Raw genomic sequence first — 16,549 nt, forward strand, 5'->3', positions numbered from 1 at the left:
ACTATCTTTGTTGCAGGGTAACCTGATTCTTCACAGGGGTATGCACACTTGCCTGGTTTCATCCAGCAGGCCCTGCTGGCTGGCAGGTCCACCTTCTGCACTCAGCCCCTTGTCACAGCCTGGTGTGTGGGACCCCTTCTTGGGGTGCTGGTTTTTAGGAAGAAAGACTGGGCAGCACCCATGGCTCAGCTAAGTTTTATGCTTGGTTTGGTGGGTGGGGTGAGAGGAGAAGTAATTCAGCCAATGCTGCTGCTGATCTTAGATAAGGAATGAACAATGGAGATGTTCCTTACTCTGCTGAAATGGGGAGGATGAGTGTGGGAGCAGAGGAGAGCTGCCCTGCTGTCTCACCTCCTGTGCTGAGAGGAGTGTGAGCACTCTAGTATAAAATATAGGCGTTAGCCTGCCTAAAGACCAGCTTTGGCCCAAAACATGAAGCACTGACCTGGATTCTTAAAAGAGGGTTGAGCTTTGGGATGCTTGCCAGTGGATGAACCCCATTGGCTGCTGCTTCTGCCTGCACCCTGAACTTCAGACAGCACTACCACTGTGTTTGCATTGCAGTTAAACTTCAGAGAAGTGGAGAAAATAAGTATTAAATGCTTGAATAGCTGAAGGGGTTTTAAAGTCATCATCTGGGCACTCTGCCATGATAATTAAAAAAATTAGTGAATTTTTGCTATCTAGATATGATCTTTCCCTTCTCAGTACAGGTTACACTATTACTTTTGGGGAATCTCCTCCTTGGACCTTTCAGGGACCTTTTCCTCTGTGCCCATTTATGTTTCTGCTTTAAGCTCTTTTTATCCTGGCAAGCTACATAACCTTTAGCTGTAAGAACAAGGAGCCTCAACTGACAGATCTGGTTTGGTGTGGGGTTTGTTGTGCCTCAGCTGTGCCAGTTTGTTGCTTCCCTGCTCACAGGTTCCTCTCTGCCTCTCATTCTCTTCTTGTTGCCTGTGCTATCTTTTTTTCTATTCTGTGCCTCTTGTCCTTGGGATGTCAGGACTTCAGTAGATGCATGGAGATTTGTACTGAGTCATTCCTTAATTCAATGCATGAAGCTACATTAATGCAATGTTAAATTTGAGGTTTTAAATATGCAAGTCCTGAAATCCAGAATTAAGATTCCCACAGCAACCATAATGTTTCTCCCCCAGCCCCCCATCCCCCAGGGGTGCATGTTACAGAATTATCTTCTTTGAAGTGATTGTGCAATATTGAGTGCTGTCAGGTTTGACAAACAGTAAAATAAAAAGGAGAATACACCTTCCTCTGCAGCTGTGGCCTGGATACTGAACCTAGACATACAGGCTACCTGCAACATCACAGTCCCTGATTATAATGCTGTCTCTAGAATGAAGTGGTGGTGTAGCCTTGGTTCAGTCTGACATTCCTGCTTGCTGAACTGTATTCCCTCGGGTGAAACTTGTTGCAGGATACTCTTAAATATTTGAGAGCCTTGTAGACTGCAGGAGATTGTGGGCTGTGGAGAGCTGGGGAGTAGGAAACTTAAAATATCTGTTGTGATGATCTAATGCTTGGCGTTGTGAGCAAAGTGAAGGGAGCAGACTATCTGTGCCATTAAATATCAAGAGAGACTATTTATCTTAACACTTTCGTTGTGTAGGATGCAGCTGTATAAAGTCTTTCTGAGGCAGAGATGGTGCGATAGTCTCTCTGATGTTGCAAACTGTTTGAGTGTATTGTCAGTGTTGCAACTCAAGGTGGGTATTTGCCTTATGTATAAGAGGTGCATATAGGAGTTCTGTTTTTGCAGGCAAGTGTTTCGTTTGTGGGGGACCAACTAACTCTAGTTTTGTCTCTTTTCACACTCATCCCCATTTGTGTGCAGCTGTCTGGGCTCTTGAATTGCTGAAGAGAGCTCCTAGTCATAAGTTCTCTAAATGGGACATGGGTAATTTGGGCTGTGAAGGCAAGAGGGTATTTGTGCTGAGGGCGATCAGGAGTGACAGCATGGGGGCAGGTGTTGTGCTGGTGACAGCCAGGAGCAGAGTGGTTTGAAGGTGGGAAAGGCATTAAACCCTTTACTGGATAAGAAAGACTGAGTTTTTTCATTTATGAGCAGATGAATCTTTGTGTACTGTGAGTCATGAGATATAATCTAGAGTCATTTCATTTCAAGTATTTTCTAAAGAGCATGATGTGTTCTGAGAGTTACATGTATGAATGTTGCCTTGTTGGAGGTCTGTTGTTACAAGAAAGGTTGAAAGGAAGGGGCAGCAGCCCTATGAAGCAATTTATCAATCATCCTTCTCCTGTGCTCAAAGACAGCTGAAACTATCAAAGGCAGGAGGGACCAAGGTAAGGGAGGTCCATGCAGTTGCTAGGCTTCTGGTAGGAAAGCACCAGATTCATTGCTCTGTTTATAGTGGGTATGGATAATTTCCTCATTTCTCGCAGCCGTGTACAGAGTACATGCTGAGTGTTTGTCAGAGGGCTGGCTGCCTCTTGCAATGAGAAATTATTTCTTTCTCTAGAGCCCTATGAAAGTGAAGATCCTACCTAGACCCACTAATTACCATAGAGCAGGAATAGTGCTAGCAATCTTGCCAAGCTCATTTTGAATTTTTTTGTTGGTTTTCTTCCTGACCTGTCTTTTACTTGCCTTTTTGTCTCTTAAAATCTCTCTTTGCATTCACTGGAATAATTTTTCCCTCTAGGCTCCGAGCTCATCAGCTTTACCACCAAGGGATTGGAAACCCAACTCTGCTGCCAAACTTGAGTCTTAGCAACGAGCTCTTCCTCATGCCAGGTCTTTCTATTATTTGTTTGGTCTTTTTTCATGAGAGGTAGCTACTGCCAGTGAAAAGTATGGACATAATGGCACGCGTTTGATAGCAGCAAAACAAGTGGCTATCCAGGAAAAACTGCCTGATCTTTTCTGGTACGAAGCCTGGGGCAGCTCTTGCTGGGGAAGTCTAGCTGTGCCTCTAGGTCTTTGGCTGGAACCTGTTTGGTAGGCATGGCTAATGAATGTCAGCATCACCCAGAGCTCTGACAGGAGGGAGAGCGCAGGTGCTGCGTGTGAAAGGTGTGCACATGGCATGGGCACTGCTGAGAGAGGTGGAGATTGAGTTGCCTCTGGGAGACTGCGGCTGTGAGGATGGAGAAAGGTTTTCCTGAATGAATGTTAGAGGTCAGGTCTGGGTGAATTTCTGTGAGTATGTTAAAAGACATTTTGTGTTAATACAAACACTGATTTTTGGATTCTTGCTCTGGAGCAGAAAAGCCCTGGAAAATCATAAAATGGAGCTCATGCGAAAATCCTTGAGCTAGTAGCCTGTAAGCTGATTCCCCAGTCTGCAAGTCCCTGTGGTGCCATGCTGTGGCATGCATACGTAGCAGCTTGAATCCAGAAGTAATATAGTTATGTTTGTCCAGCACTGCAGCTGAGATAATGAGTTCTGCTGCTCGATAAGGTTTATTAGCTTTGGTGCAGCACCTCATGAACATGGTTATACTGCTTCCACACTCGAGCTGCTCTGTGCACAGCTGGGTTGGGGATGTCTGCATTGCGTTCCTCTGGGGCTTTGTGTGACAAAGCAACTTGCATCTATTTGCATCTAGGGTTTTATACAGGCTTTGGAGATTTAGGAAACAGAGAAAGAAGAGTGTATGAAAGAGATTAATTATATAATGTGACTGCCTGTGTTATTAGAGGACTAGACCTGATAATCCAGGTGATCTTTTCCAATTCTGTGTTCCTGCAAGCCTGTAATCGTGGGAGATGCCAAGGTCACTACTGAGACAAGAAAGCCCAGTGCAGTTCAAAAAGAGAAGCAATTTCAAATTAAGGTACTGGCTTCAGAAGATGAAGATCCAGGATCAGGATGCGCTGTTCTGTAGGCTACGGTGATTTTATCCAGTTTTGTGTAAATCAGGTGTACAGCACATTGCTGTTCAGGAATTCCCTTCTCTGATGAGTCTAAACAAAAGAATTAGGGGTATGTAGGCTTGCTTAGTTGGTGTATTTCTCCAGTGGCTCTTCTGCCTGACTGCTGTATTCCCACCTGTCCAAACAGTGGTGAGCACAGGGGACTCCGTTTGCTGTAAGACTGTCCAAGTCTTGGAAGACTGACAGGGGCTGGGTCCTGTTTAAGTTAGTTTTTCACAAAACAGCCTGTTTATCTTGGAAGGAAGAGAATAAACAGTAAGAGAATAAGGAGAGAATAAACCTCAGCCTTTGTGATTTCCAGCTGAAAGCTTGAGGAAGAGTGCAGATAATAGCAATTTGAGACTGAACATCTGTGTTTCCTGCACTTCCCATGGTGCTTATTTGCTAATCTTAATTCCATTTGTGACGGAACTTTGCTGTTTTCACAGAATTCTTAGGCTTGGAAAGGACCTCTGGAGATCATCTAATCCAATTCCCCTGCCAGTGCAGAATCATTTAAAGTAGGTGACATAGAAACATGTCCAGATGGTTCTGAATGTCTCTGGAGAAGAAGACTCCATGAGCATCCCCTGATCAGCCTGTTCCAATATTCTGCCACTCTCAATGTAAAGAAGTTCTTGTTCATCCTGAAGTGGAACTTCTTGTGTTTTAGTTTATGGCCATTGCTCCTCATCCTGTCGCTGGGCACCACCAGAAAGAGTCTGGCAACAACCTCTTGGCACCCACCTTTGAGATATTTAAATTCATTAATGAGATCCTCTCTCAGTTGTCCCTTCTCCACACTAAACAGGCACAGCTCTTGAAGTTTCTCCTCATACGGGATGGTCCAGACCCCACATCATCTTTGTGGCGTCGACTGAACCCTCTGTGGTATCTCCTTGTCTTTCTTGAAATGTGGAGCCCAGAACTGGGTACAGCGCTCCAGGTGTGGCCTCATAGGGCCAGCTAGGAGGGGGAGGATCAGCTCCCTTGACCTGCTGGCCACAGTTTTTCTGATGCACCTCAGGGTACCACTTGCCCTCCTGGCCATGAGGGCACACCGCTGATGGTCAGGTTGTCATCCACCAAGAGTCCCAGGTCTTTCCTGGGAGAAGGGAACTGGTCTCTAGTAGGTCCTGTACTGGCCTAGGTACAAGACCCTACACTTGCCCTTGTTGAACCCTCATTAGGTTTCTTTCCACCCAGCTTTCCAGTCTATCAGAGCTGTCCTATCCCCCAAGGTAATGGCAATCTTATAGGAAAGGTCTCTGACTGGACTGAATTGGGGTGGCTTTTTTGCCACAGCTCTAAGCAGTCACTAGGGTAACAACTGTGTATGTGTGCATGCTTAACTAAAAATATGATTGGACAGCTTATGCAATTAGCTGCAAAAGATCCCTTCATACTTCAGCAAGGGCTACTGAGTACAGAAGGAGCTTGAGTGATGTAGAGGGGTCAGAAAAAATGTTCTCTGTATGGAGTTGTCAGTTTGGAGAAGGAGCTGCAGTCTATATCTGCAGTACCACAGCTGTGGATGGTACCCCGTACCCAAGGCAATGTGATTCACCTTGCAGCCATGCACTGGAGAGGCGAGCTGTGCTGGTGGACCAGTGCAGATAGTTCCACACTGGAAGTGAAAACAGGCTTGCAGAAAATTAAGAAATCCATTGAGGATGTGCTTTGTGCCCTCCAGTGCTAAATTCTTTTGCTAAAAATGTTAAAGATTCCTCAAAGCTGTGAAGAAGCTTAAACAAGTAATTAAGTTTCCTTCGTCTGTCCCTTAAATTTAGGTTTCATTGTTCTCAGAGTCCTGTGTCTCATGACTAATATACTGCCTGCACAATGCGCTGGCTGATTTTTTACCAGATGGTTCTGGGGTCTGAAGCTGAATCCAGGGCGAAGGCAGTTAGTTTTTCTCCTGCCTCAAATGAAAGATGCTGTCCCCCACACAATGCTCTGATTGAATCTTGGACATAAGACAATAATGAAGTGAAAATATTTTGACCAGATGACAGTTTTTCAAGATATTCTTAGGGATTATTATTCATGATATTTAAGGAGCTGGCATAGGATGATACTAGAACACTCCTCTGTACATTTTTTTTACAATTTATAAATCATCTAGTGTTGAAACAAAGTTTAAATGCAGAAAAATGCTGGAATTCAAATATGTATACGTGGCTAGAAGATAGAAAATGTGCAGTGTGAACTGCCTGTTCCTATTTTTTCACTTTTCATTTTTGTTGTAATGGTCTTCTTTTTCATTCCACCCTCAATCATGATGGTGATGTCTCCTTGCATCCATTACATACCTTTTGGATGGAGAACCCTTGTGAGTAAAGACAAAACATCTCTCAGGAAGGTGCAGCATAAATGGGGTGCATATCTCCATGGGGACCATCTCAGCAGCACTGCAGAGCAGATTTGCTCTGAGACCTGTTGGATCCAGCAGTTGTTCCAGCTATTTTCCCTCCCCCTGATTTATTACACTGGGATTTTGGCTGCTGCTTGACTGAGGAGGAGCACTGAATGGCAATTACTTTTTTTGGACCAACCAGCTGAAAAGGAGAAGCCCATTCAGTCTAGGTGAGGCTACTGACTGTGACATCTTTTAAGAAATGGGTGATATTGGCATTTTTATATTTTAGTGCTGGGGAAAATTTTCTTCTGCAGAAGAAATTTGGGTGGAGTGGGTGGAGTGTATACAGTGTGTGTGTAACTGCTGTTTCTAAACACCTTTTGGACTGAGAAGTGCTGTAGAAATATGAGATCCTTTAATGCTTTTTCCTTGCATAAGGAATGTTGCTCTTCAATGCAGCTGTTTAGCTGTTGCGAACAGGTGTGCAATAAACACCCCTTCCCTTTTCAACCAAGTGTGGTGGTGATGGATACCCTCTCATTTAAACATGCGTGGCTTTTTCTCCTACAAGAATTAAAAACTTTAAAAATAGCTTACATATCTAGAAAGAATATCTAGCCTTGTCCTGTTTCCCTCTTCCCCTCCCCCTTGCTACCAACTCAAATTACCGACAAGCACTGGAAATTTCGGGGCAGGGGAACAGAAGTGCAGCTGGCCTGCATGTGTTGCACCAGCTGTAATGCAAATGATACATGCTGAAAGAGGCTTTTCTCACTTTTGTAATTCTTGGATATTGTTGTGCAATGGGGACATGCGACAATTTGTCTTTAATGTGTTTGCTGATATGTTCTGCAGAGTATACTGCGTCCTTTGTTCCTTGCCGGCAAGAGACAATATCAAAATCCAATTGCCTGTTGGCAGCATGTCTGATTGCAGCTGGGACTGTCCTCCTGCCTTCCCCATCCATCAGGCCTGGGTGATCCCACCACACTTGATACCAGTTAATGTGGGGCTGGCCAGAACACAGACTATGGTAAATCCTCAGCTTTCTTGGCTTTTTGGACAATTTGTAATAAACCACAATATTTTTGTTCTTTATTTCTGAAGGTGGCATTGCCTATTGCTCTTCTGCCTGAGAGAGCCAAAGGGGAAGTGCTTGGCTGCCTGTGCCCTGGTTGTTTGTGGGTACCAGTCAACTTTTCTGCTGCTTATCTGAAGCAGTAAAAATACAGGCGCTGGAGGTTCAGTTGTGTAAAAACAAAAGCTGATGTTGATTTAATCCCATTACACTGCGTTGATCTCTCAACCACTGGACTCTTAGTAGGATTCCAGCTTTAATCCTGTAAGGATCAATCTGGCCCATTGCTTTTTCTGTCCTGATCCTAAATCCCCCTTTAATCTTGTTAATTATACCAAGCCTTTTTTGGTTTCATTTTTTTCCCTTGTGTACCAGAAAAAGCACACTAAATCTTCGTGTTGCTGTCTCTGACCTGGTGTTTTTACCCTTTGCTCATCCTGTTGAGGAGCAAGGTTCTCCTGAAGGCTGGTTTCATCATTCATAGCAGTGCATTTGGTGGTCTGATGTCTGCTGCTTCAGTCTCCTGTCAAGTCAGCTGGTTATGCTGTTGTGTTGAATCCCTCCTGGTTCTGTCAGGAGTTTTCTTTTTTTTCATCTGTTGTTTGATACTGTGCTATCTGAAGGGGGTGGGGAGTCATGGAACATCACAGCCACTTTGAAATTGTTTTCTTATGTTAAAGAAAAAGGGTTTTTGGAGCAGAATTCCATCACTGGAGGAGAAGACAATGTCAGGGAATACGGAGCACTGCTCCGATGACGAGGCACATGCTCTGAGAAGACTGGAACCTGTGTCAAGGCCTAGGTAGTCCCATGGCCCACAGATATATTCTGAAGGTCACAGAGAAATTCAGCTGCTTAAATCAACCTCTTTATGTTTATGTGTTTTCGGGTGGCTTGAGGAGAGGAATAATGTGCATTCAGACTTGAGGCTCTTTATCTTCATATTGCACTGTCTGCAGACCTCCAAACCTAGTGCTGCCTTTTCTGTGTAATGCACGAGGCCAATTTCTCACTGTGACAATCTGCTCCTGGCACTTGCAATAGAAACTAGCAGTGCTTAATCTATTCATCTCTGTTATTTCCTATACTGTAAAGAAGAAAACCAACCCAAAATTGCACCTACATTTGCTGTAACTCGATCAAGAGCTGACAGATCATTTCTGGAACATGTCTGTGCTGGGATCTTGACTGTTCTGCCAAATTTTATGCCTTTATCTTGCAGTGTTGCTCCTTTCCTCTCTCCTGTCCATGCTGCTCTGCCTCCCTCTGCAGAAGCTTCTACTTTTCCAGCCTTTCAAATTCTGATTTCCCACCACCTTGCCAGAGCACTATGGGGCTGAAATCTCTCCTTGCCAGAATGCAGGCTGTAGGTGTGAGTCTGCAATAGAAGTAGCCAAGGTGATTTCCTTTTAACCAGATAGAGGGGAAACCAGGTTGGGATCATAGAGGATGTGTTTATTCCAATTGAATCAGCCCTTGTGCTTGGTTTTTGAAAAGCACTTAGAGCCATGACGAGGACGTAACAATTGCTTTTAAGGAAACGTGGGCATTTTCCCGGCACTTCTAGGGTTAAGGAAATTGTAGAGGGGTGACATGGTGACAGTGTTCCCTATTTTTGTGTGTTGCCAGTAGCGAGAAGAGGGAAACTTTGATTTCTAATCCGCTTTGGAGGAGGCTCCGTATCAGGGCTGCACAGAAACATCCAGTCAAGCAGCTCCTTTATCATAAAGGGGATTTTAATTAAAACTGTTCTTGCATCATGAGCGAAATGAGCATCAGTGCCAGCCAGCCCTGTACTGGGCATTTATCTCCTTCAAACCACATTACCAGTAATTGCTGCATTAAATCAAAGTCGGGGGAGATTACAGGTCTGAATTGGGCAGGCGGCCGGTGCCAGCATGGGGAGCTCCGTGCTGCCGAGCTGCTGATACGGGAACCCCCTCGGCCCCCCAGCTGGGGGTGAAGAGTTGGAGGGCTGCTGGATCCCAAGAAACCCTTCTCATTACAAGACAGGAATTTTTGTTGCAACCTAGGAGGAGTGGCAGGCTGTATGCTTGGAGCATTTTAAGCTGCTGGTGTCTTTCTATTAACTTCCTTTTAAAACAAACAAAACCAATAACAAAACAAACCCTGTGGCATTGCCATCCCACTTCTGTCTCCTGTCTGGATCCACCACGGACGTTTCCTTTTGTTCATCATCTGCTGCTTATTCCAGGCCTGAAACTTAAAAATAAATCACCTCTTGTCTTGATATATGCCTTTTTCCTCTCATTGCCACAGCTCTGTTGTGGAGCTGCTAACTTGGTTTCTCTCTGTCCCAATATGGGGGGGGGGGGCTTCTCCCCTTCTTCACCTCTCCCCCCGCTGAGGAATTGTATCTGCCTTGACCTGTGGTTCTTTGCTAACTATGGCTCATTAGTTCGTTTAATTATTTTTCTAGGTTTTTAAGCATTCTGTTGTCTCTAGGTCTAGAGCAGCTGTTTCCCTTCTTCTTGTCCCTATACTTTAACCTTGGTCACTCTAAAAAACATCTGATTATCCTAGCACTGCTGTTGCTTTCACTCTCCAAACTTCTGTCAGGGCAAGGCTGAGGAATGGCTGTGGCCACATGCGGTCTCAGGCATGTAGACTGGCTGAGGTAATTAGATCTGTGTGGGCATTCACTGAATTATCAAAATGTGACAGCTGGAGTTTTGGTGGCTGTTAGTACCTCTGTCCCATAATTACAAAGAGGGTAAGCCAGGAACAAATGTGAAGAAAACATGGGTGTTTTTCCTTTTGAAAAGTGACTGTCATTTTCTTTGTTTTTGCCTTGATGATGGTTACACATTTTCCTGTTCCATTGCTGACAATCTTGGGGGCATTTGGGTGGCAGTGATGGTTTTTCTTCTATTTGCCCAGAGGTGTTGGCAACCTGCCATTCTGAAATTTGCTTCCTACAGTGTTTGCACATCTACTACGTTCCTATGCTGCAGAATAGGGTCTCATTCTCAGCACTGTACTGAGAAGCTGGTAATGTATGTGAAAGATGATGCTGCAGCTGGATCTGCCTGCTAAAACAGGTTGAACATTGTCATGCTGTATTAGATTTTTAAGATTCACACAAGTTTCTCAGAAGCTGTCTAGTTCAGAGCAGTTGCAGGAGTGTGCCTGCTGTGCCCCTTCAGAGCTTGAAGTTGCTGCTTTTGCTTCATTACAATGTGAGTTTGAGATGCAGTTTAAGTATTGCCCTACTTTAACTCTGGCCTATGCATGAATCTCTAGCCTGAGATAAGTGGTTCTTTTAAATTCTTGCTAAGAGACCTGTAAAGCCACAGAGGCTGAAGGTTGAGTGCTGCTGATATCCCAGCTGATAATGCAGAGGGGTTGCAGTTAATTTTTGCCTTAGTAGCCCTGTTACCACAAAGTGAGAGTAGTCCCACTGCAGAGTAACTGGAGAGTTGTGCAGAGAACATGAGCCAAGTCTTTGGTGGAGATTTCTTGATAGCGAGAGAAGGCAGAGATAGGGGTTTTCATGGGAGCCAGGAAACCATCTGTATGGCATGGTTTTGGGACAGAGAATGCAGATAGTGTGGCAGATTAGGGTGAATGAACATGAGTGATTTTTTAAAATTTATTTTATTTTTTTAATTTTTTTGTAGAGGTCACAGAGGAGCAGGTATCTTGATTGTGCAGATGGTGGAACCAGAGCAAGCCCTCAGTGGTTGTTGGTCTGGGGATTTCAGCTGCCGTGGCCTGTTTTAGAACTTTCTGGGAGCTGAAACTAGCCTGCATGAAAGGGCTTTGGACTGAGCCATGTCAGCCTTTATTCTGTTCTTCTGGCTCTGGGGGAGAAGTGTGGGTGGCAGTTATCTTAAGTGCCCATGGCAGGCCTCTGTGCCCATGTCCTGGGACTCTGTGTGAGAATAAAAAGATTTCCAGAATTTTTCTCTCTCCTGCTTTCTTAAAACTAGATAGGTTTCAAAAATCCCAGTCAAAATGTAGCTGTTTTCTGCCTTTTACTATTTTTGTCTTAGTCTGAGGCAGAAAGTGATGTGAAGACTACTTCTTGCCTCTGAGCTGGCATAGTCTTAACATACCTCTTTCTGTTCTCCACCACAGCTATATACTTCTCTACTGAAAGCACTGGAGAAGGGACACAGCAATAACTAGCACCTCTGCCTCCAGATGAGTAATCCCTGGGGTCCTCCCCTACATTAAAGCATGACTTGCTGCTGTCACCATTCATTTAGCCTGTCTTGACTCTCCTCTTTCAGGGTAAACTGCATCATTTTTGCCAGACCTCAGCTTTGCATGCTATTTCTGGATCCCTTCTGTGCACTCAGCAAATGCACCAAACTCTTAACTGCAGCACTTCTGGTATTTTGCTCTTGAATTTCTTTTGGGTTGCCTTACTGGGATTTTATTTTTTTTTTTAACAGGAATGGGGGAAAAAACAGGATTCATCATCTAAAGCTGAGCAGGTGGGCAAGATTTTGAACTGAGGACTGCAGAAATTAATGGACAGATGTAATTCTATCATGAAATTAGCTTTGCAGATTTATGCTGAAAGTGTCATATTTTGTATATTACTGTGCTGGAGCTGTTTCCAGATGACTTCCTGAGATTTATTTGGTGACCTGGTGTTGTGGCAGCTAAAGGTCCTGCTTGCATGATGTTCTCCAATTCCTCAGTTCCTGCCGGTAATACAGTCTCAAACTCAGCTATCACACATAGACAGTGCTGCCTGTTTATTTCTCTCTTACTTTAATTCAATTAAGAATTTTGTTTAGTATTTTTGATGTTTTTTGCCTCTTGCTTACACAGTTACAGGATGTGTGCAGCTGCTCTGCTATTCTTACTGCACCAAGCTGGGCAGGGAGTGCTTTGCTCCTGTGTTGGAACAGCAGAATGCTGTCCCAGGAAACCTTTCCCCCAAATTCTGCTTTTGTTTGTGTAGCTGGGAAGCCATACCACTCTAAAGTAGGGATAAATTTAAGTTCATACTAGCATAATTTATTGTGTGGCCACTCGTTAACTTGGAACAAGTACCTTATTCTATTTTGGTTTGTCACGTGGAGGCAATTTGATAAGCTGGGAGGCGAGGTGGGGAGGAAAGTCCATACCAAAACTGTCTCTGCTGGGAAGCAAGTGCTCTGCTAGATGAGTAAGACACACAGCCATGTTCTGAAATGCTCTGCAGTGGTTGTTCATGTTCTCTCTTCACCCCAGGCAAAGGAGGGGCAGAACGTGTTGGCTCAAACCCTTGTTGGAAGTGGCTTATCCCATGAGCCGTTTGCTGGGATAGATTGGGAATGCAGGTGGCATTTCCAGCAGCCCCACATGGCCGCTTGCTGGTGGCTCTGAGGTAATGGCAGAGCTGTGCTTACACTGCCTGGGAATCGTCAGTGTGGTCCAGCCCAAGTCTGTGATTCATTCAATTAAAAATACTTGGTGAGAGTATGTCTGATACTACCATCTGGTGACTTTTAATAATATTTATTCTTAGGAAGGTGGTTCTTTAATTAAGGAATTAACCTTAATTTTTGTAGGCTTAGCATAGATCTGAAGAAATGCTGAGACTTAAGCTGCTCTATTTCTAGAAGAGTCAAATCTTTCTTTTTCGGATCTCCCTGTTGTCCTCTTAAGGATCAACTAATTGAACTGCTGCTGCTGCTTGTTAAGTGAAAAACCAGGTGGGACCGTGAGAGACAGAATGGGCAAAACTTTTCTCTGACTGAGGTTCTGGAACAGCTTCTGAAGTGAAGGAAAACTGCCTCCACTCTATTCTTTTTGCTTCCTCTTTGTCCACTGCCCCCAAAGGAATATACAAAGGCAGTGTGGCTGTCATGTAATGTCTAAACTACCAAGAGAAAACTCCTTGTCTTCTTTGATGTTGAAATTCTGCATCTGGACACCTTTTTGTTTTCTCATGTAATGAGCAAAAAGCATTTTGATGGACATGTAGCATTACCAAGATCAGTGCTTATATAAGTGGTCCCTGAAGAAAGCTGTGATATGATCACATTCATTATCAAGTGTCTTAGCCCAGAAGTATACTTATTTGCTTCCTAAAGCAGTGCCAAGTATTTAGAATTCTCCTTGAAAGAAGGCCCAGACCTAAGACACAAATAATTTTTTTCTGGGAAGTCTGTGTATGCTTTCTTTTCCCCCTGTTACACTGATACTGAGCCTTTGGTAATAACTAAGGTGATGGAGCCCACCTGGTTTTAGAAGCTTTTCTTGGACTTGCTGCATGTTATATTCTGGTATTCTGGAGTTGTCTCAAGATTTTATAATTGAAACATGTTCTGTAATGCATGTAAAGCACTGGATTGGGGTAGAAAGGAAAGCTGAAGTTGTTGTCTTCTATATGCTGCTGGTGTATCAAGACAACTGACAGGTTTATTTTGCAGCTTAATCACTAATAGAATCTTGTGAGTTATTGTTCTGTTAAAGCTGCCTTGATGGGAGCCAGCTCGTTAGTGTCTTGAATAAAACCTCAGTTCTGGGAACACAATCTTTTGACAGGGGATTTTTCAAACTTCAGATGAATGTTCATCACTGCCTTACATTTTTCCTTTCTAGTAATTTCAGAGGTAGACTTTGGGTAATCTAACTCACCTGAATTAACTTGAGTCCTTGTCTGGCAGCTGAAGTTATCTGGGCAGGATCTGTACTTCCAAGAGTGTTTGTCTGTCTCTCTTGACAGCTGTGACAGTGTAGGCTGGGCATTGGAAGAGTTTGGTTTCTGGTTGAAGAAGATCCAGGCTTGTGATTTCATGAGTCTCCTTTGGTATACAGGTTTCTGGAGTTTGCTAATGTTACCATTCTACTGGATGGCTGTAAGAAAGCTGAACAAAATAAAAAGTGCCAATTGCCCAGCAGACAGAGGTCTTGCAATATGCTCCTTTAGCAGACTGACTTCATATTATTGTTCTGCCTTCTTTTTCCATGTCCTTCCCTAAAGCAGAGTTTGTTGAGGCTTTGAAAATAAGCAGTAGTTAAGTTAAGAAGTAATGACTTCTAATTCTGACCTGCTCTCCTCTTATGCTGTGTATTTGTTTTTTAAAACTGTTCTAGTTTTCCAGTCTAGACAAACCATTAATATTTAACAGCTACGTGTAGATGATGCAGTGAAGACTCAAGGGCAGAAACAGGATGCAGGTTATCTTATGTCCACAATTTAGGGTGGGTGTGGTTATGCCACTTTAGATCAGTTTCAGTACTATGGAACTTGGTTGGAGAGTGTTTAGAGTGGTAGTGGCACATGTAAACAAACTCTATCACTCTTAAGTAAATTGCCTTGCAAATGGAGAATGTGTGGCAGAAAAAGATGGAAAAGGGAGATCTCTGGCACTTGGAGGAGAAAAGACATGAACAGGAGCTATTTCAGAGCTCCAGTTTTATTTAGTACTATCTTTGGAATTTTTCTCTCTCAATTTTTTTTAATTGTGTGTTTTCTCCATGAGAACTGGATGTGTAATGACTGAAGTTCTGTTGTCTGCCTGAAGTATTTCTTTGGCAGAAGCAGTGGGTATGATGGGGCAATTCTTGCTGCTTTATGTTTTTGCTCCTTTCTTTAGCTTTGGGTTCCTCGGGCCTTTTGCCAGGGGGCTTTTACTTTTCTTGGATTCAAAGTGTATTTTTGGTAATTTCATTTGTGCTAATGTGTTTATGGACTATTAATCCTAATGAACATGAGGATTCAGTAGCACTAACTAATCAGATATGGTTTCAGGCAAGAAATAGCTCCTATGGCTTTACCAACCCATTCAAATTCTTTCCTGTGATGTCCTTATTATGCTAATCCAACACACTTTGGTTTGCTGCTACTCCACATCCCCCAGTACTGCTGGTTTCATTTCTGCTTTAATGTATCTTGTTCCTATCTGTGACATTTGCCTACTTAGTATGTTTCACTTGCAGAGAAGACACTGGCTGGGTGCTGAGTTATTCACTCACCTGCACAGCTGATCCACCACCATATCTTCTTGCTCTTGAGATCAGGACATCTATATAAAACTGGCAGGTTTCTGAAACGTGAGAAAAATCCGGTTTCTGCAGTCACCCATATGTTGTCCTGTTGGCTTCTGCATGCCATTTTGGAATATTGAGCTTTTCTGTGCGTGCTCTGTCTACATTTATGTCCTCCCCACTTGAATCTCTTATGATTCCAGGGTCAGAATAACACCTAGACCATGAGTAAGTTTTCTAGTCATTGGTGATATTAAATCTGTGAAGAAAAAGGAAAATCACACAGCTCTTTGAAAACCGTTACATCCATTCCAGCAAACAAGCAATAATTGCTGCCCTAGAGAGAGGAATGGGGACTTTCCAGTATAAATTCTCACCTGGAGTGAGCACAAGCCACCTTTGTGCTCAGGGCATGGGACCTGCTTTGGTGCAAAATGAGAGTCTCTTGCAGCTCTGTTGATGTAATCTTGGTGCTGTTTGTCTAACACTAGTATGAACTGGCTGAGCTGCTTGATCTATTTTGCTGCTATGGAAATCAGTGCATACCCAGCCAGAAAATGCATCCTTGCTTGCTGGCATGTTTCCTACATTTACATCAGTCTTTAAAAGCAGAGACATATTGTAAGCTGCTCATCAGATCCCTGATGACCTAGTTTAGCAGATGTAGTGATTGGCTAATTGTTAAAGATGCCATTTTTGGTGGGTGAGAGGAAGAGCATCAGCCAGGCTTCTAGCGATGAAGAGTTAGATTCAGCAGAGGTAAGAGCCCTTTAGTGGGAGTAACTAGATAAGGCTTGGATTAATTTGTCTGGAGACCAGAAAATTATGCAAAAGATTTATAAATGTAGTTCATAAAATGAAACTGTTGGTGTAATTTCTTAGTAAAGATCAATGTGTGGTAATGGTTATATATCATGGAAATATCTCAGATTCCATGCTATATTGCTGTGTCCCCACAGTACCACAGTTTTTAGCAATTAAAAAAAAAAAAAAGTGTTAAATATCTGGAACTTCTGTGGCTGCACTTCAAGCATCATGAGAGTATGGCTATATTATGTTCTTATAGCCGTACTTGTAATTGTGACTTAGCATGCTTGCTATAAACAGTCTGAACAAAGCAGCAAAGCAAAGCCCAGGGCTGTGGTCCTGGCATTTCCCAAAAATATTCCTCTGTCTCCAGACATCAAAGAGAGCACTGCATGTGAAGCGAAGTACTGAGTTTTGAGAACACAGGGAAAAACTTGTGTAATCTCCATGC

At 43.4% G+C, this 16,549-nt stretch overlaps 1 protein-coding gene across 7 annotated transcripts in view; it reads left to right on the forward strand.

Annotated features, from left to right (window-relative positions):
* The window catches only part of RBFOX2 (RNA binding fox-1 homolog 2), a 171,198-nt gene that overhangs the window by 58,275 nt on the left and 96,374 nt on the right, over positions 1–16,549 (forward strand). The window contains exon 3 of one of the 7 annotated variants that reach the window (XM_054514876.1): positions 11,757–11,798. The exons of the other annotated variants lie outside the window; for them this stretch is intronic. Coding sequence (XP_054370851.1) covers positions 11,757–11,798 — 42 coding nt within the window. The remainder of the gene's footprint in view (positions 1–11,756; positions 11,799–16,549) is intronic. 7 annotated transcript variants of the gene reach the window in all.

Source organism: Molothrus ater, chromosome 5 (genome assembly GCF_012460135.2).
Source record: "Molothrus ater isolate BHLD 08-10-18 breed brown headed cowbird chromosome 5, BPBGC_Mater_1.1, whole genome shotgun sequence".
NCBI lineage: Eukaryota > Metazoa > Chordata > Aves > Passeriformes > Icteridae > Molothrus > Molothrus ater.